At 47.4% G+C, this 21,689-nt stretch overlaps 1 protein-coding gene across 1 annotated transcript; it reads left to right on the plus strand.

The window, feature by feature from the left end:
• Positions 1-679: 679 nt before the first annotated feature.
• On the plus strand, positions 680-20,598 carry ST6GALNAC4 (ST6 N-acetylgalactosaminide alpha-2,6-sialyltransferase 4). The gene is made up of 7 exons (XM_054998627.1): positions 680-989; positions 1,144-1,218; positions 6,110-6,177; positions 9,125-9,310; positions 13,957-14,369; positions 17,141-17,248; positions 18,278-20,598. Exons 3-7 carry the CDS (start codon positions 6,166-6,168, stop codon positions 18,465-18,467), a joined length of 909 nt encoding a protein of 302 aa, XP_054854602.1. The 5' UTR covers positions 680-989; positions 1,144-1,218; positions 6,110-6,165; the 3' UTR covers positions 18,468-20,598.
• Positions 20,599-21,689: the final 1,091 nt, after the last annotated feature.

Here is a 21,689-nt window from a genome sequence, read left to right on the forward strand (position 1 = left end):
CCATCTGCAGTTCATTCCACTACCTCAAAGGTCCACCCCCGGCACTTGCGTTGCCACCTCCGGGTCGGAAAATTCCGGGAGATTTGGGGAAGGGTGGAGACTGGGGAGAGGCTGGTTATAATGCCACCGAATCCATCTCCCAAAACAGTCGTTTTTTCCTCCGGGAGAGTCTGGACATCAGTCGTAATTCTGGGGGATCTCCAGGCCACACCTGGCATTTGGCAACGCTCTGCTGCAGGTGTGAACACGTCCTGGTGGGTCTAGGGTTGCCAGCTCCAAGTTGGGAAATTCCTGGAGATCGGGGGTGGGGGTGAAACCTGGAGAAACCTGGAGAAAGAGGGGTTTGGGGAGGGAAAGGACCTTGGCATGGCATAATTCCATAGTCCAAACCCCCCCCCCCACGCCAAGCCATTTTCTCCAGGGGAACTGATCTCTGTGGCCTGGAGACCAGTTGTAATTCCGGGAGATCTCCAGCCACTATCTGGAGGCTGGCAACCCTAGGCGTGTCTGAATGCAGCCCGCTTCCCTCCCGCTTCTCCGGGCAGGCCGAAGGCCCGAGCTTGTCCGCCGCCCACTTCCCAATTTCCCGGCCTGCGGGAGGGGCGGCGGCGGCGGCGAGGCAGGCCTGGGCCGGCGCGCAATTGCGCTGCGCTCTGGCGAGGCGCCGGCAGATGTTGGCGGCAGGGCCGGGCGAGGAGGCCTCTCCCCGCGCAGCCCTCGAGCCCAGGCCGGGCCGGCAGAGACGCGGCGCCGCCCTCTCCTCGGCCCCCGACTCGGGCTTCCCCCGAGGCGCGCCGATGGCCGCCGCTTCGGGCAGCCTCCTGCGGCCCGCGCGGAGGGAGCCCGGGGAATAGAGGCGGCCTCCGTGCGCCCTGCGCTTGGCCCCCGGGACGCGGAGAAGCCGCGCGGGGGCCCGATCCGGCGCGCCTTTGTTCGCAAGTAGACCTGGCCGAAATCAACGGGGCTCTCTTTTTGGGAGCTATTGCCAGGTAAGCGCGACTCATGGCAAGGCTGGGCTGAGAGAGGGGGTAGGGAAAGCGCGCTGCCGAGCATGGACAGAGTGCTGCTCCGTGTCGGGAAACGGGGAAGCGTTTGGCACGTTGGAGCACAGCTGGTTCTTCTCATTTACTTTCATTTTTTCAGCCGCTGCTGGGGCGTCTTGTCGAGAGACTCTTGTCTGAAGCAGCAGCAGCAGCCCCGTTAAAAATAACCATCGCGGTGAGTACCTGAGTTTGGAGGAAGGCTTTCCTGCGATAACCGTTGGGGTTGTTGGTGCAGTAGAAAAGAGCAAGAGTCCAGTAGTACCCATAAGCCTAACAAAATTTGTGGTAGGGTAGAAGCTTTCGTGAGCCACAGGCAACAGCTAGAATGTGAGTCTAGCCGTCCTTATATCTTGGAGAGTGGAGTGATTACAGAAGCGGAATGATAATAGCCGGTGAATTACAATGGCAGGCTGATTGAATAGGGTGGGGTATGCAGAGGGTGAGTGTGGAGAAATCAGCATTGTTAATGAGACAGGAAGCCAAGGTCTAGGTTCAGTCCAGGTGGATGCATTGTCTTGAGCTTCTTTACCAGTTGCAATTCAGCCATCTCTCTTTCTAATCTCCCTTTGACATTCCTCTGCAGGAGAACTGCTACTTTTAGGTCAGTACCTGAATGTCCTGGAAGGTTGGGATTGTTATGCTCTTTTGACAGGCTTCATCTCTTTTGATTGGTTTCATGTCTGTCTGTCCTTCTAGCATGGGCTTAGGATTCCAGGATTCTGCATATTGACTAGAGTCTCCTAGCTTTGTCTCCACTGATGAATTGTGGCCTGTCCAATCCTACCCTGGGGCCAAGTATTTGGAATTACTAGTAAAGCTCTTAACAGCCAGAGAGACTTCTGCTGATTATATTAACTCCCCAAGGCCACACTCGTAACTCAGGAATTACGCAGAGTTTTAAAGAATGAGTTGCCATCCGTTGTGATCTTTAGCTTTGTTTTGTATCGTGGGCCAATCTTATAGATTCTAATGAAGTGGAGCATATAGAATTTAATTAATTTATCATCATTTATAGCAAATAATGTGTAAATGTACGCAAGAGGTATCTGAAAGGTGAACCGTTAGTGCATTCTTGGAAATCCAAAGGAAGCCCAAGTAGTTAACACATTTTATTGAAAGTGAAATAACAGCAGTCTTCAAAAAGACAATACCTGATGCTAAAGATGCAATTGTCAGATCTTTGCTCCGGGATGAGGGGGGCGGTGTGTGACCATGTACTCATGGTCACACTGATACTTGTGCAAGGATGGGCAGTCAGGGCCCATTTGCTATCCGCTGATCAATAGTGCTGTCAGGCTAGACTGTCACTTTACCCAAAGATGTCCTTGGCTGTGTGGAATATTTGGCCATGATAACATTTATAGGAGGTCAGTTGACGTCTGACAATATTTGCTAGGTCCGTTGATCTCTGTCCTGGTGCCAGATCTCTTGAGACTCGGGGAGCAATTCCTAAGGATGCCTGCTCATAAATAAGTCCAGTCTTATTCAGCGGGGCTTACTCGCAAGAAAGTGGTCCTAAGCCTGCAGCCTCTGGCCCTGTGTTTCTGGAGTGGAACTAGAGACCTTTAAAAAAGAGAGTCCTAGCAAGCATTATTGCTCATTTTCTTGCCCATTTTCAGCTTAGCCTCCTTAAGCTTCCTCTCAATAGAAAGTGAAAGAACAACAGTTAGCTGGAAAAATGAGGCTGGGCAAAGAAAGGTGAACTAAGATGGAGAAGGATGCTTCTGATTTCCTACCTGGAGGTTTAATTCTTTCCCTAAAGAGACTAAATAAAGGAATCTAAAACCACGAATCCTCAGTTCAAGCCCTGTGGCCAGTCAGCCCTAGGCAGAGTTAAAGTGAACAGTTCCCATGACAACTGGAAATGAAGAACCAAAAGGAAAAGATTTTTACTTCCTTGGGTGTGGGAAGCAGCAGTTTTAGATGGCAGAACAAGCTAAGGGGAAGGGGAGAGAGCCTTTAAATGAAGCCATAGGAGTTTTTTTTAACACAGGGAAGTTATTCCAAAATGTGATCCTGTACCTGCCTTTGGAAGTGGTGCAGTCATGATGCCTCGTCCCCCTGCATACATGAACCACATCTGCAACTGAGAGCCAAGCTACAAGTGATGAATGACACTTGCCTGGCAAGTGAATAGACTCACGTGTATTCCTCCCTGTTCACTTGCCATTCACTTGAGCTACATCACTTGTAGCTTGGCTCTGAGGTGGGCCTCAGTTCTGTCATCTGTTTCTAGTGGTCGGCTCTGAATCCGGATATCAGACTCAAGTGGGACATGAGCAGAGTTCCTTCCTGCCACAAGCACATACTGGCCCTGCTCTGAGAAACCAGAAATGAGGGGAAAGAACAAAACATGGGAGCTCCAGTCCCTGCCACTGCCAAAACTCAAACAGTGGCTTGAGATGTTATGCCTACACATACTGCCCCCGATCCTCCCCCCATAGAGAAACTCCCTTGTATGTCTGAAATGACCCAGTTCCAGAGACCTGCTCTCTAACCCAGTGGTTTGCAAAAAAAAAAAGTTTAAGCAGAACCCACTTTTAAACTTACTGTGTGTTTGAGACCCATTTGCAAAGTAACTTCACACTTCTTTTTCCCTCCCCAACATATAATATAGGCATCTCTCATCATTTAACACTGGACAAGTTTATTTTTTCCCGTGTTTAGTATTTATAGCTCTGTAGCATTAGAGAGCAACAGGCTGTGTTTCAGACAGCCTCTTTACAAATTATCCCGTGGCAAACCCAAATATGCTGTCAAGCCTCCTTTCCCAGCTTAACCTCCTCATAGGCCTTGCAGCCCACTTTTGAAAGAGTTATGGCCCATTTTTAAGGTCCTGGCCCACATATTAAGAACCACTTCCTTAATCTATTTCATTTCCTCCAAAGAGTTCCAGACCACTTTGATAGCTCTCCCATCATCCTCAGAGCAAAGATGTACAGTAGATTAGGCAGAGAATGACCCAACGTCACCCAGCAAGCTTCATGGCGGAGCAGGGATTTGAACTTGGGTCTCTCCTGTTATAGTCTGATACTATAACCTCTGTGCTTTCGGGGAGGCGAAGATGAAATTAACAAACCCTTTGAGGAGCAATCTCCGCCGGCTCTGTATTTTTAAACTAAACTTCCCGGCCACCATTGCGTCTCCCTACACTTGAGCATTCTTGTGTAAGATGTCTCTTGTAGAGAGAGAGTGAGCCCCACCGCTTAGCCCTTTGGATTCATTCTCCCTGATGGGATAGCCTGGCTCCCCTCCTCCATCACTAGGGGCTTAATGTATTCCACCCCCACTCCCCTTGCAGGGCTCTTTCCAGTTGCAGGGGGTGTCTTCCTCCTCTGCCCCATCAAATGCATAGAACTGTTTATCTAATAAGACCAACGCAAACAGTTCTATGCTTAGCTGGAAACTCATTTATTTACAATCCCACCCCACCCCTGCCAAATCCAGGACATGCAAAGAAGTGCCTTTACATCCAAACTTGATCTGGGCTCTTGCTTATTCCTGACTCCTCCTGATAATTCCTGCAAACTGGCCACTACTGAAAGCAACCTCCCTCTGTACAGACCGAAGTTCGCTTGTTAGTTTCATGGCGGGGAGGGTTGTGGTTATTGAAGGCTTGTGCTGCAGTGGAATTGTATGGTGTTGGTGGTGCGGCTGGACTCTTTTTGATTTTGCTACTACAGACTAACACGGCAAACTCCTTTGAACCTTTACAAAAGCAAACTGATCCCCACATCAAAAGGAGCTGCCTGCATCTCCATATCAAAGGAGTTGTTTACATCCCTCCTCTCCTCTCCCTCTCTATATTTGACCAGTTTCTTTCTGCCCTCCATGCATCTGACGAAGAGAACTGTGATTCTCGAAAGCTTATGCTACAATAAAATTGGTTAGTCTTAAAGGTGCTACTGGACTCTTTTTTACGTTGTTCTTTTGTGTGTGTAAACAATGGTTTTAGTTTTGTTTGACAGTCCGGTGATGATGAGGCAATGGGTGTTAGATGTGTATAAATCAGTGGTGACCCTTTTCATGTGATGGAGCAAAAACAACAGCCCTGAGCACATGACACGCCCCCCCCCCCGCAGTCAGTCCCTGCACAGAAAGGACAAGCAGACACAAATAAAGCAGCCACTTCCCCTGCCTCCATGCAACTGACAGCTTGTCAGCCCTGTGCCGACACATGGAGGAAGTGCGTGCGTGCGTGTGCACACTCCTGTCATGTGCTCAGGGGTGCTGCTTCCAGTATGTTCCTCATCATGGGGAGGGAATGTGTCTGCAGAAACTTTAGGATATTTCTATGCCACCTCTTCAGAGTCCTGCTGAAAGCAGCTTACAATTAACACAATGCAACAATATTAAAAACAAGCCATCGGACTGCATACAAATACCCATAAAGCAGAGGCGGAATGTTTAAAAGCTGGTAGGGTAAAACCCCTAGTTCAAAACTTGGATTAAAAGATACGTTTTGGTCTGGGGCCTGAAAGACAGTAAAGTAGGCACAGTTGAGCCTCAAGAGGGAGGGCGTTCCGGAGGTGTCGTGCCACCACAGGAAATGTCATGTTTCCAGTCGCCACCCACTTCACCTCGGAAGAAAACAGGGCTTGAGAGGCAAACCTTAACTAGTGGACTGGAAGGTATGGGAGGAGACAGTCCCTCAGGGTCCCTGGCCACCAAGCCGTCTAGGACCATGAAGGTAAGAACCAGTACTTTGAATTGAGCCTGGAAACCGGTACATAACTGGCGGGAAACAGACGGGGGACGGCTTCTTTCATGCATAGGTATAGTGCTGGCGAGCTGGCAGTGGGGGGCGGGTGGGCAGGGCCTGCTTAGCCATACCTGGTCTCCCTCTCTCTCCCCACGTCCAGTAAAAGTTCGGGGGGGGGGCGTCATGTGCTCTGGGCTGGAATTGCCTACTGACAGCTGCAGGCCAAAGTTCTTTCAGAGAGAGGGCTGCAGCAAGTGGGGCAGTTCAGAGACTGGCAACCCTGCTGGCTTCTACGACGCAACTTGGGATCTAGTTGCTTGAATAATCTCTTGTGTGAGTGAGTGTATCTTTTTTTTTTTGGCAGGGTATTCAACTCCCCCAGGCCCAAGGCAAATACATGGCTGATAAGACCTTAGAAGGATGTGGGTGTTCGTAAGTATCTCGAGAAGCTGCCTTTGGGACATAAGTGACACCCCTGCCTGTTCATTTCTCTCTCTGCCTTTCTGCCCTTGCAGGCTTCCGTGGGATGGCGCAGCACATGTTCCCAGTGGAGCATGTTCAAAACGTGAAAGGGCAGCCCTGTGGGCTGTCTGCGATTGGAGCCCCCTTTTGGAAAAGGCTACTTCGCTGGTAGCCTACATGTTCAGCCACCCAGTGGGGCAACTGAACAAGGGAAAAGGCTGACGGTTCCCCCTCCCCCTATGCTGTGGTCCCAATCCAAATCAGTGCCCAGCTCGCTTGTGAAGTGAAGTCAGATTGAGATTACCCAGGCGCCACACATTACCGATTGTAGTTTGATTCAACATGCTACAGTGGGTAATGTGTTGGACTAGAAGACCCTAGAGGTCCCTTCCAGCCGTATGATTCTATGATTCTAGTGTGCCTGGCTGTGCAACCAACACGAGATTCCCCTACTGATAAATCAAACACACAATTGGACATAAAGGCTGTTTTTAGACATTGGGACAGCCTCTGTTCGTGTGTAACTGACACCAGCATAGCTTGCTTTTGCACTCGCCCTCTCTTCTCACTTATACCTGAGGCTGGCCAGGGCCTGTCACCGGGCTGGGGAGAGCTCTTTGGCCCAGGCCTTACATTCATGGAGGGCCTCAAATGTAGACTTTTGACGTTATCTCCAAATGATGTGATATGTACAGTCAGCAGGGCTTTTTTTCAGCTGGAACGTGGTGGAACAGAGTTCTGGCACCTCTTGAAAATGGTCACATGGCTGGTGGCCCCACCCCCTGATCTCCAGACAGAGGGGAGTTTAGATTGCACGGCATGGAGGGCAATCTAAACTCCCTTCTGTCTGGAGATCAGGGGGCAAGGCCACCAGCCATGTGACCATTTTTGCTGAGGGTGATTTAAACTTCAAAAAAAAACCCTTGTTCCAGCTGACCCAAAGTGATGTCATTGTGCGGTCCCAGAAGTGTATGCGCACTTTGCGTGTACACATGTGGTACCAGGGGCACCACCTCCCTCCAGGAGTTGTCCCCTGTGCTGGCAACCTACTGAGTTCCACCACCTCTTTTCCCAGAAAAAAAGCCCTGACAGTCACAGAGCTACACTGACAGAAGCCTCAAAAAATGGAAGTGGCCTGGCTTCTCTTAACTACTGAGAGGCTCGGCCCAGTACACGGTGGAAAGCCTTCTGGTTTGTGAAGTCTTCCGTTGGCCTTTGAAGGCTTTGCAAACCAGGAAGCTTACAGTAAAGCAGAGTATGGAAGGGGAAGCAGGAAGGAGCATGTCAGACAGCTGCATTTGTGCCCATCCGCTCCTTGGAGGAAAAGGGGATATAAATATTCTAGACAAATAGATAGTCTTTGGGTGTCACACCAAGCACCTGAGTGTGGTTTACATGCGTCTTCCTTCCTCTATTTTATTCTTCCAACCACTACCCTGTGAGGTAGGTTAGACTGATAGATTAACTTGCCCAAAGTCATCCAGTGAGCCTCATGGAGTGGGGGATTCGAACCCAGGTCTCCCTGATACTAATTACTACACTGTGCTGGGGAGAGGGAGAGAGTCATGCTAGGGCCCTTACACTGCTGTACTAATGTGATTTCTCGCCTTCAGAGCTTCCAAGGCCAGAAGATGGACTTGTGCAATAATTAAGAATGAACTGTCTTACATAGTAATGATCGTTTACTTGGCACAAGCACTTTATCAACTTGGTTTACTAAGGAGCCAGGCAGAGTGTAACTTTTTGTTGCAATTCTGTACTTGTTATAAGAGTCTTCTGAAAACGACTATTGCTAATTACTGTGGTATAATAATTACAAGCACGCTAAAAAGATTTTTCTGTGATAGCTTTATTAGCTTGATGGTTATAAACATGGTTCACTGACTAAATCTGTTTCTTGGTTAGCCTTCCCGATTTATAGCATTGTTACATTTGTGTCAGTGATGCTCTCTTTCATCTTGCCCGATCTAAGTGAACAGCTTAAACACCTGTTTTTATAGTGGCAGAACGATTAGCCTGTCTCCAGTTAAACCAGAACTCCTTTCCTTATAAACTTCTTTACTAATTTGCTGCCTCTAAGGGGCTGTAAGACAATTACTGCATTTCAAGCAAGCCTCTTAGACACTTCTATCTGCTTAAAGCACCAATTCTCCCCCCGCCAAAAACCCACCACTTTGTGAAAGATGTAGATTCCCGTGCAGAAATGGTTGTTCGCTATGGATAAACCTGCTAATGGTCCACTATTAGAACAAACAGGTGTTTGGTGGTGGTGGAAATTTCCATCAAGTCTCCGCCAACTTACGGCAACTCCATGGGGTTTTGAAGAGACTAACAGAGGTGGTTTGCCGTTGCCTGCCTCTGCAACCCTGGTCTTTGTTGGAGGTCTCCCATCCAATTACTAACCAGGGCTGACCCCGATTAGCTTTCAAGGTCCAACACATCAGGCTATCCAGGGCTATCCAGATCAGGGCAAATGTTTGATAGAAAAGAGAAAAGGAGAGATTAAGAAATCGATTCAGGTCGCCCAGATATTCAGGTTGGAGACATAAAGGGGGTTCCATCATATTTCACCTTCTCTTCCTCGGGGCTGTGTGTGTCCTTTGGAAATGTTGTCAAATGAATTAGGAGATTCATTTGTCCCAAAGCCCACTTGAATAAAAATATTTTGCACTTTCTCCAGAAGATACTCAGGCTGTAAAATTGGTGATGCTCCAGAAGGGTGGGATAGAATAATCAAGATATTGTTACCCTTGGAACAGGCCGTGCTGCATCTTCAGTTACATACTGAAAATAGGATAACATTCTGAGTACTTTATAATAGCAGCACAGACTTTTTAAAACTTGTAATTACGAGGTAATTGAGCTACAGATGCGTCTCCAGCAGCCCCTAAGAGGAACTTCTGACTTTCTCTTTCAGCTTCGACTGTTCTTAACTGTGGTGGTGCTGTGTGTTTGCTCCTTCCTTTATATCTTGCTGTGCCCTCGCTTCTGTGTGTCGCTTTGTTGGCTCAGCTGCCAGCCTCCTGAAGAACAAGAAAGACGTTTGCCTACGGTGCCTGGAGCCATCCAGTTTGAGGGTTACATCAGCGTTCCTGATGGAAAGGTGGGCCAAACACCTTAAAGCTGGCAGGGACTGTTGCCACCATTAATGGGGATGCCCAGTTGAACCCAGGTCACATCTCATGTGCTCTAGAATGATGGTGGTAGTATTAAGTATTGAGCCTTGCGCTCAAGTGATTTCAGCCAGCAGTGATTTCAGCTCAGAGCGACAGCCAGAACAGACAGAAAACTCAAGCTCAACGTGAGCCCAAATATATACCCACAAACCCCGCCCTGATAATAACCAACAACCAATAGTAACACGCACCCTAGAATACCATAATTTGCATCAACTGTACACAATGTAACATATTTACAGAGCTTGTCATTGGACTTGATTATACATAGTGGATTGGAGGCACCCTGCAATAAAATAACCAATAGGAACGAGAGCTTTAGGAGCCTATGCTGGCTGCTTCCACACATGTTGGATAATGCACTTTCAGTGCTCTTTAGTGATCATTTGGAACTGGGTTTTCGTGTGTGAAACACAAATTCCATTTATAAAGGATAACTAAAGTGTATTGAAAGCGCATTATTCAACGTGTGTGGAAACGGCCCCTCAGACTGAAGCTCAGCCAGTACATAACAGGTAGAACATAAGTAGAGCCCTGCTGGATCAGACGAGGGCTCCATCCAGTCCTGTTTCACACAGTGGCCAACCAATTGCGCTGGACAGCCAAGGCCTTCCCCCAGTGCTGCCGTTGGCACTGGTATTCAGAAGTTTATTGCCTCAGAATGTGAATGTTCCCTTTAGTCACCATGACTAGTAGCCGCTGACCGAACTCTCTGTGACTCTGTCTAATCCCGTTTTAAACCTATCAGTGCCTGTGGCCATCGCCACATCCTCTGGCGGTGAGTTCCACATCTTAATCACTTGTGTAAAGCAGTATTTTGTTTTATCTTTCCTGATTCTACTGCCCATCTTTGTTGAGTGCGCCTCAACTCTAGTATCACAGGAAAGGGAGACAAAACTCTCTCTGTTCTCTGAGGTAGTTGTGTGGACTGCCCTTCAGACCCTGCTGAGGGATACAGCTTTTTCTAATGTTCCTCTCTGTTAAACCTCCTTTCAAGTAAAAACTTACACTTCAAGGAAGGGGGTTCTAGCATGGACTGCTGCCTGATATGCAAGTGTCCACCAGCAAGGAGGGGATTTGGGGGGAGTGGGTGAATGAGAGCAGTCAAAAACGGTCATCCTGCTCCCGAAAATGGTACACCTACCACCTCGTTCAGGTTCATGTGAAGAGCAGACCTGAACATATTTAGGGCCAGACGCATTTATGGCCAATAGCTGACGTACAAAGAGGGTTACCCCAGGCCTCTTTGGGGTTTCATCAGATTCTTGATTGAGGAAAAGTAACAGCATGGGATGGAGCACTAAGAATCATTGTTGCAGTTAGCAAGGTATTGAAATTGTGAGGAGAACCAGTTCTTGGGCCATTTTGGCCTTTATAGATCTAAACCAGCACCTTAAATCTGTTCCTGGAAAACAGTTGGTAGCCAGTAAGTAAGGAGTTGCGGCCCTCTTCTTAGGAGAGTCTTGGTGGACTTTTCTCAACCTCTGGGTCTAAAAAGTCTGAATTGGGGACATAAGGGAGGCATTTTACCCAGGCCAAACTGACCTGAGTCCTTGGAGGTTTTCTGCTATCCCCCTAAAGTGTGCAATGGGGGTCTCTAACTTGAGTCCACTCCTTAGTTATTTGCTCTCCAGGCATGCTGGAGTGATCCATCTGTGCTCTGCTTTTAGCACTCAGTATGAGTTGGACTTTTATGTGCTAATGACCACATTTTGTTTTTCCAGTCCTGTGATTGTGCTTCACTCATTCTTCTGTTGTAAACAATTCTGAGCGGTACAGAGAGAAATATTTCGAGTGCTGTGCTGGTCTGTCTTTGTTCATTCTCTCTAGTGCTCTGCAGTCTGGTTGGCTGCCTTTTCCTGTGGTGGCAGGATAAAGAAGTCTCCTAAATGACAATGTTTGGCATGTGGCACTATTCTGGATGAGATGATGCCACATGGAGAAACTACTGTAGGAAAGTTGTACAGTGTTTGCTAATTTGACTCCATTTAAGGGTCAAACCAGATGGTACCATGTCTCCAAGACCATCAAGGGGACGTGGTATCATTTTAGATCCCTTTTTTTTTAAAAAAATGCTGCAGAGGCCTGATCCTGCTGGGGTCCATGGTCTGGGGGATCAGGGGCTCCTGTCTCCTCCCCCATGCCGCTTTCAAGATCCAAAACAGCCTCCTTTGGGGCTTTTGAAAATATTGCGGGGTGGGTCCCCAGCCGGTTTGAGATCTTGCAGTATTTTTTTATAGTAAAAAAAGGAATTAAAATGGCAGTGTGCCATATGCAGTGTTACCTAGTTTGATCCTAAGAGACCCTTGTCACAGACGTACGAGGGTGGACTTAAGGTCCAGAATCGACATAATTTTGGACGAAAGGAATTCCAAGTTGGCTGCCCAGAACTGCTTCTCTCCCTGCATCTGCCTCCATTTTCTACTTGAAGCGAGCCTAACCCTTCCTCATTGGGACTCTGGCATACGTGTTCACAATGTGCAACAGCAAAGTGGTAGCATTTGATCTGGTGTACTCATTGCTGGTCTTGAAGGGGTGAGAAAGGATAGGTTGGGGAAGTAGCCGTGATAAATTGGTAGGATATGGTGAAGTAAAGCGGCACTGCAGTTTGACTGGAGCAGGGGCCCAGATGCGTTACAAGAAGATGGTGGGGAACCTCTTTGGCCTAAGCTTCATTCCCTGTACTTCAGAACATCACTCACAGTCTTGGGAGCTAAGACACTGTTGCGGAAGAGTTAGCAAAGTACTATTTGGCAGGTATATAGCGCTTTTGAATGCTCAGAGTCCTACCCTTGCATTGTTTGTTTGTTTGTTTATGTCATTTATAGTCCGCCTTTTCCACTGAGGTTCAAGGCGGATTACATAGTGTGAGATTTGTAGAGTCATTATCAAGGACATTTCAATAAACTGCCATACAAATTTGCAAAGACATAACATCAGCAAAAATTTAATACGGAGTTGAAGACATGCTGAAACAGAGCATAAGCAATTCCAAGACTGACATTAAACAACAGAGCACTAGCCAGTAGGACCTTATCTTTCTGTTATTTTTACAGCTGTGTAGGATAGATCAGTATACAGGGATAGCTGAAGGTTGAGTATGTGGCTTGCCTAAGGCCACCTGATGGGAGTGTGAGAGAGGTAAGATTCGAAGACAAACCCTTCTGAATGTCTAGCTCAGCCTTTTGGCTCTCATTCTACACCACTGGCTTTAGTACACAGGGCTCTCTCTAGCCTTTCCAATATATATTCATGCTTGCACCACTCCAAAGAGAAGAGGCGGGATTCAGTTGCATTCCCAATTATCAGACAGAAATCAAGGCTGAGAGAGAGATGGTTTTAAAGGTCACCTACCCAGTGAGCATTATAGCAGAACAAGGATTTGAACCCATGGCTCTCGTATCCAAAGCCAGTGCACAACCCCCTCAGTCATATTCTTTCCTTCAGACCAAAAAAGGCATCGCTGATTAGATTTGGTTTAAATTGGGGTGCAGACATGCTGCTTTTGCAGGAACAAAGCACTCCCTAAATCCTCTCCTGCCCTTTCTTCACGGGCTGCTCATTATCTCGGCTGCTTTTTTAAAAACTGCCCATTCTCTGTGATCCTAGCCAGTTGGGGATCACATAGCTTGACGATGATGCAGCCAGTCAGATTTGGCTAAATCACTGTGTTGTGCAAGCAAGTCTTGCACTGTCTCCGAATGGCGGCACGAAGGCTGTGGAATTGCCTTCCCAAAGAGGTTTGTTGTAAGTCCATCCCTCCTGGAATTTAGGTTCCAGAGCCAGTGGAGATCAGTTGAGCTTTAATATCTCCCCCACCATGAGGTAATGTGTTGTGGCAGTGGCTGGTTTGGCACACCCACTAAGTGGGCCATCTGAACAGGGTCTCCTGCAGGTGCCACCCTGCACATGGGCGAAATAACAGCAGCCTATACACGAGCTTTCTCTGTGGTGGCCCCTACCCTGTGGAATGGCCTGCCTGAGGCGGTCAGGAGAGCGCCCACTCTCCCAGCTTTCCGCAAATGACGCAAACCCGAATTATTCAAAAAGGCTTCGCTAACGAGTTAGGGACCATAGACTTCACCACTATGTTGCCTTACGTATTATCTGTTGTTTTAAATATGTGCTCCTGTGAGCTACCTGTGCTTCACGTCGTCTAATGTCAGCCCTAGAATTGCTTATGTTACGTTTCAGCATTTCTTCAACTCTGTATTGGATTCTTGTTAATGCTATGCCTTTGTAAATGTGTGTTTATTTACCCGATGGCATTGTTTATGGAGATGTCCGTGATATTAACTGTACTAATCTCACATTGTGTAATGTTCCTTGAGTTTCAGTGAGAAAGGTGGACTAAAAATTACATAAATAATTAATAATAATAAATAATAAGTGGGCCCCAGAGCAGGTGCTCTTGTCAGAGAGTGAACATGTTCATGACATGAGCTCCCGTCCTTTGTATTTGGCTTTAAAACGGGAGCCGAGGCAACACTGTGGGGTAGCCTCAGCCTTGGCCTCGCCATCTCCCTCCGATGCCCCGAAGGATCTTCTAACATCACTTCTCTTCTCCCTTCAGCCATTGGTCCGAACCCCATGCCGTCAGTGCGCTGTGGTATCCAGCTCAGGGCAGATGTTGGGTTCGCATTCGGGGAAGGAGATTGACGACAAGGAGTGTGTCCTACGTATGAACCAGGCCCCCACACAGGGCTATGAGGACGACGTGGGTGCCCGGAGCACCATCCGGGTGGTTTCCCACACCAGTATCCCCTTGCTGCTGAGGAACCAGTCCTACTTCTTCAGACAGGCCCGGGACACAGTCTACGTCATTTGGGGGCCCTCGAAGCGGATGAGCAGGGAGAAGGTGGGCTTGGCTTACAGGACACTCCTCAAGGTGAAGGAGATGTACCCCAGCCTGCATCTCTACACGCTGACCGAAAGGATGATGGCCCACTGCGATGACCTTTTCCAGATTGAGACGGGGAAGGACAGGTGAGAGCCGCTTAGCAGGACGCCCGCAGCTAGAGGAATGTGGTTGCACTGGTCTTCGATGTCTTGCAGGATTTAGGGATTAGGTTGACGTCTCCAAGAAGACTTGTTCTGTTTTCTTGGGCAGTGTTATCTTTGTAGCCTGAAATACATGATGGTTTGGGTTTTAAATAACGACAACAGCCTGTGTTTAGCTAGAGACTATGGCTGCATCCATGTAACTATGGTTCTTCATGGTCCTTCAGTCACCACTACAGATGTAGAGGCATTCACAGTGTCCACGTGCTAGCTTTCTCCACACTTTTCTTGTCCCAAGCCACCTGAGGCTGCCCATAAAAGCCCTGCAATGGGGTGGGGCAGCCGCAAGGATCTGAAACAAGGGAAATGGCACAGATGTGGACAGCACCTGCAAAGATGCACACCTTCCTGTCCTCACAGCATGCAAAGGTGCCTTGGTCATACCGGACCAGGTTTGGGAAAGATCAAAGCAGAGGAAAACATAGAAGGCACTTGATTATTTACATTATTTATAGTTCACCTTTCTCATGAAGACTCAGAGCTAAGCTACAAGAGACTAATTAAATGAGGAAGAGCGTGTGAAGGGAGTCACAATGTTAGCCTGGAAGCCTTAAAAGAGATCAGAAGGCTTTGTCAATTTCTACAGAGCTAGCCAAGATTGGTTTATTTCCTCTTTGCCTCAGGCTCTGTGAGTTTCACCTCCCCTTCTAGGAGGCAAAGAGGAAATTAACAAACCCTCGGAGGAGGGATCTCCCCTGGCTCTGTAGAGAGGGGAAAGGGACAAAGCCGATCTCTTTTAAAACTCAAAATAGTAAAGAGTCCAGTAGCACCTTTAAGACTAACCAATTTTATTTATTTTAATTTTGTCAGATGATCTGACGAGAACTGTGGTTCTCAAAAGCTTATGCTATAATAAAGTTGGTTAGTCTTAAAGGTGCTACTGGACTCCTTACTGTTTTGCAACTACAGACTAACACGGCTAACTCCTCTGGATTTAAAACTCAGCTTCCCAGCTAACATTGCAACTCCCTTCATGTGGATGTCTTCATGTAATTTGTCTCTTGTAGCTTAGCTCTGTGAGTAGATTACACAGTGGAAATCAATATGATCAACAGCTGGGGCAGGAATCCAACACAGAGCTCAAACAATGGCGAAACAAAACATAAGCAATTTGACACGACATATTAGACAACATGGAAACTACCAAGTAGGACCATACTTGCAGCAACACGTGGCATAGAGTAGTATTGTTTACATTCTCTATCCCTTTATGAAAGGAGATTTTGTCATGTGGGCATCCCAAAAACAATTGTTTTAGTTTAGACAGAAAACTGGAGCAATACCGCCATGTGGAAGCAGCCTATAACCTGGTTGTTACTGAGGAGCTTAGCCACTGTCCCGGCAGTATCCCTTCAGACTGCAGGGACAGGTTTCCAGTTTTGTATCTCCAGTTTAACATATGCAGCAGATCTGAGTGATAAAATTTTCCTAGGGCTATAGTGCTGTAGCCTGCTCGGGGAGGTTGGTATATCTGAGTTGCATGTTGAAAGCTAGCAGCTCAGCAATCACACAATACGATGTCTGAACTGGGAAATCATAGTTATGGCTGTTGCTTTGCTTTTAGAAGCCACTGTGCCTACAGATAAAAGTGCTGACTCATGGCGCAGAGTGATAAGCTGCAGTGTTGCCGCCCAAGCTCTGCTCATGACCTGAGTTTGATCCTGGCGGAAGCCGGGTTCAGGTAGCCGAAACTGAACATAAAGGCTATCCCCGGTATGAGTAAATTCAAACCAAAAAGCGGCTAACCGCCTGGGAATTTCTACCAGTTAACACACAGTCACTAGTTAAAGAGCAACACTCTCCTGTATTCAAGCGCAAATGTAATAATGCTAATACAATACAAATTCATACGATTACTTGTGCTTGAATAAATACAACAGTAATTTCTCGTAACCGTGTCTACATATCTCGTAATGACAATAGCAATAAGTCCTCTGGCATGCTAGCCGGGTTCAGGTAGCCGGATCAAGGTTGACTCAGGGTCAGACTACAAGTGACAAATGACGCAGGTTGGACACTTGTCAGCTTCCCTCAAGTTTTGATAGGAAATGTAGGCAGCTTGGCGGAATGTTGGACAAGTGACAGCTGAAAAGTCCACTGGACAGCCGTCGGAGAGCCAAGCTGCAAGACCAGGATGCCTACATTTCCCATCCAAACTTGAGGGAAGCTGACAAGTGTCCAACCTGTGTCATTCGTCACTTGTAGCTTGGCCCTCAGCCTTCTATCCTTCTGAGGTCGGTAAAATGAGTACCCAGTTTCCTGGGGGTAAAGTGTAGATGACTGGGGAAGGCAATGGCAAACCACCCCGTAAAAAGTCTGCCAAGAAAACGTCATGATGCGACATCCCCCCATTGGTCAGTAATGACTTGGTGCTTGCACAGGCACCTTTACCTAGACAGGAAATGTAAGCAGCTGCACTGCTTGAAACCAAGGTTTGCCTGTGCATTCAGGTTGAGGATCTAAACCGGGGTTAGCACAAGCCATGGCTTGGCACAGCATCTGAGCAGAGCCACGGTATCTTTTTTTTCATGGAACAGTGTTAAAAATTCATAGTGCAGCAGCCTTGAAGTGTATGCACTCCTGCCTGAAGTGGCGCAGTCCGAGTAAGGTAGAACCACTTGGTTCTACTTTGCCAGATCAGCGATGGGGGCCAATTCCCCCACCCTCCCAATCGTCACATGTCTCTCAAATTGCAGGATGAAGTCTGGATCCTTCTTGAGCACTGGCTGGTTCACCATGGTCTTGGCGATGGAAATGTGCGAGCAGATCTTTGTCTTTGGCATGGTCAGCGAAAGCTACTGCAGGTATGGTTGGGAGATGGTTAAATAGCGATGGTTAAATAGCAGGGATTAACTGCAGGGGGCCAGGGATGGGGGCGGGGTCTCTCAAGCCGCTATAGAAGCATGAACAACCGCTCTTGTTGTCCCAGGACGGGGGCTTGATGCCAAGCAATTCTTGGCCGATAGTCCTGTCTCTTTTCTTGATGCATCAAACTCTACTAAGAACCAACACTGGCTGATTCCGCACACGTTGAATAATGCACTTCCAATCCTCTTTATAGATCATTTGGAACAGATTTTTTCATGTGCAGAACAAAAAATCCACCTCAAACGATTGATAAAGTGCATTGAAAGTGCATTATCCAACGTGTGCGGAATCAGCCAATGTGTAGTATTTGGAGTGTCAAAGTAGAGTTCGGAAGACCCAGGTTCAAATCCCCGTTCTGTCATGGAAGCTCTTTGACTAGTCAACCTTACTTCAAAACCTCCACGAGCCGTCTAAAGTAAGGATAAAATGAAGGACAGAAGAAGGCTGTTTTAACTTTGGGTCTTCAACGGGGATAAAAGTGTGGAGTAAATAATTTTTAAAAAGGTTGTATTCACACAGCCTTTAAGCTCACAGCAACAGAAATGTTTTCAGCTCCTATATTTTTCTCCAGTATATATTTTTTCATTTCTATAAATACAGTATTTCATAAAATGAATTTGTAATTTCGTTAATGGACCTCCAGTCCCGCTGGACAGTTTCAAAATGCAGTTAACTTTTGCAAAGTGCCCAAGTGTCCCTTGGAAGCAGGTATATACAGTCTCTGTCACTCACAGACAGACACAACTGTTTTACTCTGTAGAAGCTAAGCGTGCCCTAAATCTGTTTGGAGCATTTCTGATAGGGGAAACGGGGGGAAAGTTTGGTTCAAGATAATCTAGGAAATGTTTTATTAAATGATTCCCCCGCAGTCTCGCATGGAAAAATTTTCAAAGCGGGCAGAGGGGACACAAATTTCTGCCAAATGGGATTCTAATCCCGCCCTTTCTTTCTGTTGTTTTTGGCAGAGAGAAGAGCCAGCCTCCTGTACCGTACCACTACTTCGAGAAGGGCAGGTTGGACGAATGCCGAATGTACCTGGCTCACGAAAGAGCTCCACGTGGGGGGCACCGCTTCATCACAGAGAAGGCTGTCTTTTCTCGCTGGGCCAAGAAAAGGAACATTGTCTTCATTCACCCTTCATGGCCAGATGGCTAGGGGGTGCTTCTGGATGTTGGACTCTTGTGGCTTGAAAAACTGTGCCCGGTTGTGGCCGGTGCCCTTGTGGTTGTTTTGGGGGGAGCCACACAAATGGAGCTGCCCGTGTTGAAGTGTCCCCAGGGGAAAGAGTGTGAAGAGGAGTGTATGGGGATAAAATGGCCATCTTGAGAAGGCCTGGATTTTATCCCATTGACAGTTGTAATAGTTCTGAACCAGGATCAATACGGTATGTTTCGGTTTTAGAGAGACCTGTGCTGGTACATAGTGGGCCTCTGTGTTTTAAACCTGTGTTCTTATTTTTGTTTTTTTCCTATGAATTCAACTGTGAGGCAGGAGCCGCTGCCCCCCCCCCCGACCCTTGCAGTCTGTGCAGGACTTTGCAGATACACTTGACGTTTTTAACTAAAGGTATAACAGAAAGGCTGAAAGACTACAGAATGAGCTGGTGAGTCTGATGGTGTTAGAGTGGACTATAACACTTCAGCCCACACCTTTGAGTGCATCTAAAAATTCAGTGGACATAGAAAACCAATGCAGCAAGCAAAGGGCTATTTTCAGAAATTTTTCTGCGTGACGTGCTGGTTTTCTGTATACAAGAATCTCCCCCTGCCCTACAGATGAACATGCAAAAGTGGTGGCCCTCTGCTATAGTTCCAAGTGGTATAGTCCTCCACTTCAGCTTATTTCCACCTTCTCACTGCATTTGCAGACTTAACCTAGGACTGCATCCACATGCGATCTTTTCACATGGGGTTTCCCTGCGGTTTGGGTGTTGAACTACAGTGATTTTCCTCTGTGCTTGCCTGTTTTCCAGTTGGTGTCTTTCTGTGGCTTCCTTATAATTTCTCCACTGTTTCTCAGATCACATCAAAGGTGGCTTGAGAAAGCATAGAGATCAGTCAGGGAAATCACAGGAAGGCACAGATGAGGAAGTGCAGAGAAAAAAAAATCGCTGCAGTTCTGCCCCCAAACCATGGGAAAAGTCCCTTGTGCAAAGACCCATGGAGGATTGTCTCTGCCTTAGTTTTCCTTTGGGGGTGGGGAGCATCTATTCCACAGGCTGTTGTCCTTTAATCGCCTGCTTTCCAGGCTTTCCCCATCCTTGGCATGCTCTATTTCAAACATAGTACAAGTGTCTGGATGGGAAGGTGCGTTTTTTAAAGGTCCCATGCTCATTGGTATCAATTTCCTTCTGCCAGCTGTTCGCAGCTGCCGTTTCCCCCATCACCAGAGGGTTTTTGATGACTTTTTTTTAAAAAAAAATCAGGCAGTGCTGTGGCTCATAGTGCAATGACCTTATCTGTTACTGCGATCTACTAGTTCCTGTGAATTCTGAGTTTCCATTTCTAAGAGAAACGTAAGCTGCTAAGCCCTTATCACTGTGGCGAAAGAGTTTTTTTAAAAAGATAGTGACTTCTGAATTTCTAAAAACCCTGAAGTGGCATGGCAAAGGGAGGGCTGACTGAAGAAAGTGTGCACAAATCTGCCGTGTGGATGCTCTGTGGCCAGTGTGAATGCTTCTGCCCTAGCAGCGATGATGACAGGGAGATGGGAAAACCTCCCTATTTGAACGCAGCCTCTGCCTGGGCACGCTGGATTATGTAATTTTTTTGCCTCTTCCCCACCTCTGTTGAGTTGGCCATACATTTTTGGCTTCCTGTTGAGTGCTAAGTTATCTTGTTCTCCTTCCCTGTTTACCGTGTCCTACGTCACCATTGTCGTGGATGGTCTTGGTGTAGTACCTGTTCCACCACCACTGACGTCTTTGCATTGCATGTTGGGAAGCAGAAAACGGATGAGAAAATAACGTACTCTAAGGACATCTTGCCTGTTCTACCATTTTTATTCTTTTTTTCTCCTTTAATAATAATAAAAAAACCCACAAACTTCCCAGATCTTCTGAGTCTTGGGGAGAGGAGACATTGGGGCTGCAGAGGAACAAGGAGAGATAGTGTTGAAGCTTTGTAGAATGTGCCCACGCTTTGGTGAGACAGAGGTAAATCTTGACGGGGAGGTGCCGATTACAAGAACTGTCGTCATTCGGGTTGCTGGGAGGGTGGGAGACAAAATACCTGGGCCCTCTGGAGGGGCCATGAAACTGGATCAGATATGTGAGGTTTTTTAATACATCGGCTGAATCCACATGTACTGGCATAGCGCTAAACTCTCGGAATGCCAGCATCTTCCTAGCACGATTTCTGACATCATCGCGCCACGATGCCGCTCTCGTGGCACCATGACATCAGAAATCGCGCCAGGAAGACGCTGGCATTCCGACAGTTTAGCGCTATGCCGTTACGTGTGGATTCAGCCATTGTTTGGGTTGAGGGGAGGGCAGAAGAAATCTTCCACAGTGAAACTGAACTGCAAATAGGCTTCCTCTTTTGGGTTCCATTCCTCTTTTATTCCTTCTGCCAGTCCCTGAGAAAGAAGGCTGAATATCCAGAAGTTCAGGTTGGACTTTATGGCCTTCCAAACGGACCACCCTTGCTGCTGTATTCCAAGGGCTAATCTAGACTAGTGTTCTTAATGTCAGCATTGAAAAGCTTTCGATATCCCTTAATGCGCTTTGAAGTGGGGCGCTGTCATGACCGTGGTGTGGAATGTCGAATTCAAACGTGTTAAACCCACTGGCCCATCTATCTCAGTAGCTGTCAGCTCCCCAAAGTCTAAGCACTTGCTTCTTCTAGAAACTCCCTTTAACTGGGAAAACCAAAAAAGAGATTTTTCTGTCTGCAAAGCACGTGCTCTGCCTATTCCTACACTCGCTTGTCTGAATCAGACTGTTCAACTTCCTAGTGCAGTACTCTTCAAGGTCTTGGGTGGAAATCCACCTTTAGCCCCCGACTCTTACTAGGGGCAAAGCTGAACCACGTGGGGGTCAGCAGGTCACCCCACAGCAACACAGATCTGGCCCGGTAGACGGGCAGGGATCGGGAGGGCAATTACGGGGTTAAAGCAAGGAAGGAAGGGATTAAAAGAAGGAAGTCTGAGGCTGGAGCCACCCTCTAATCAGCAGCCCAGATTTTGGAGGAAGACCCACCCTCCTCTTTAGACTGGCCTTTAAAAGTCAGGGAGAAGTCCACGAGGACAGACAGAATCTGTGCTCAAGAGGAGATGGCTGGAGGAAAGGAGGGCAGGGGGAAATCTTGAACCCTCTTCCCTCTCCTCTGCTGAGGCATTGAAACGAGCAGGCAAGCAACTTGCTGCACAGGGCAT

This window comes from Eublepharis macularius, chromosome 14, assembly GCF_028583425.1.
Source record: "Eublepharis macularius isolate TG4126 chromosome 14, MPM_Emac_v1.0, whole genome shotgun sequence".
NCBI lineage: Eukaryota > Metazoa > Chordata > Lepidosauria > Squamata > Eublepharidae > Eublepharis > Eublepharis macularius.

What these genes read in the sequence shown, in the direction of transcription:
- ST6GALNAC4 (XM_054998627.1), top strand. An exon ending in ATTGAGACGGGGAAGGACAG is followed by an intron (nt 14,370 to 17,140) that starts GTGAGAGCCGCT and finishes CTCAAATTGCAG; the next exon opens with GATGAAGTCTGGATCCTTCT. An exon ending in GTCAGCGAAAGCTACTGCAG is followed by an intron (nt 17,249 to 18,277) that starts GTATGGTTGGGA and finishes TGTTTTTGGCAG; the next exon opens with AGAGAAGAGCCAGCCTCCTG.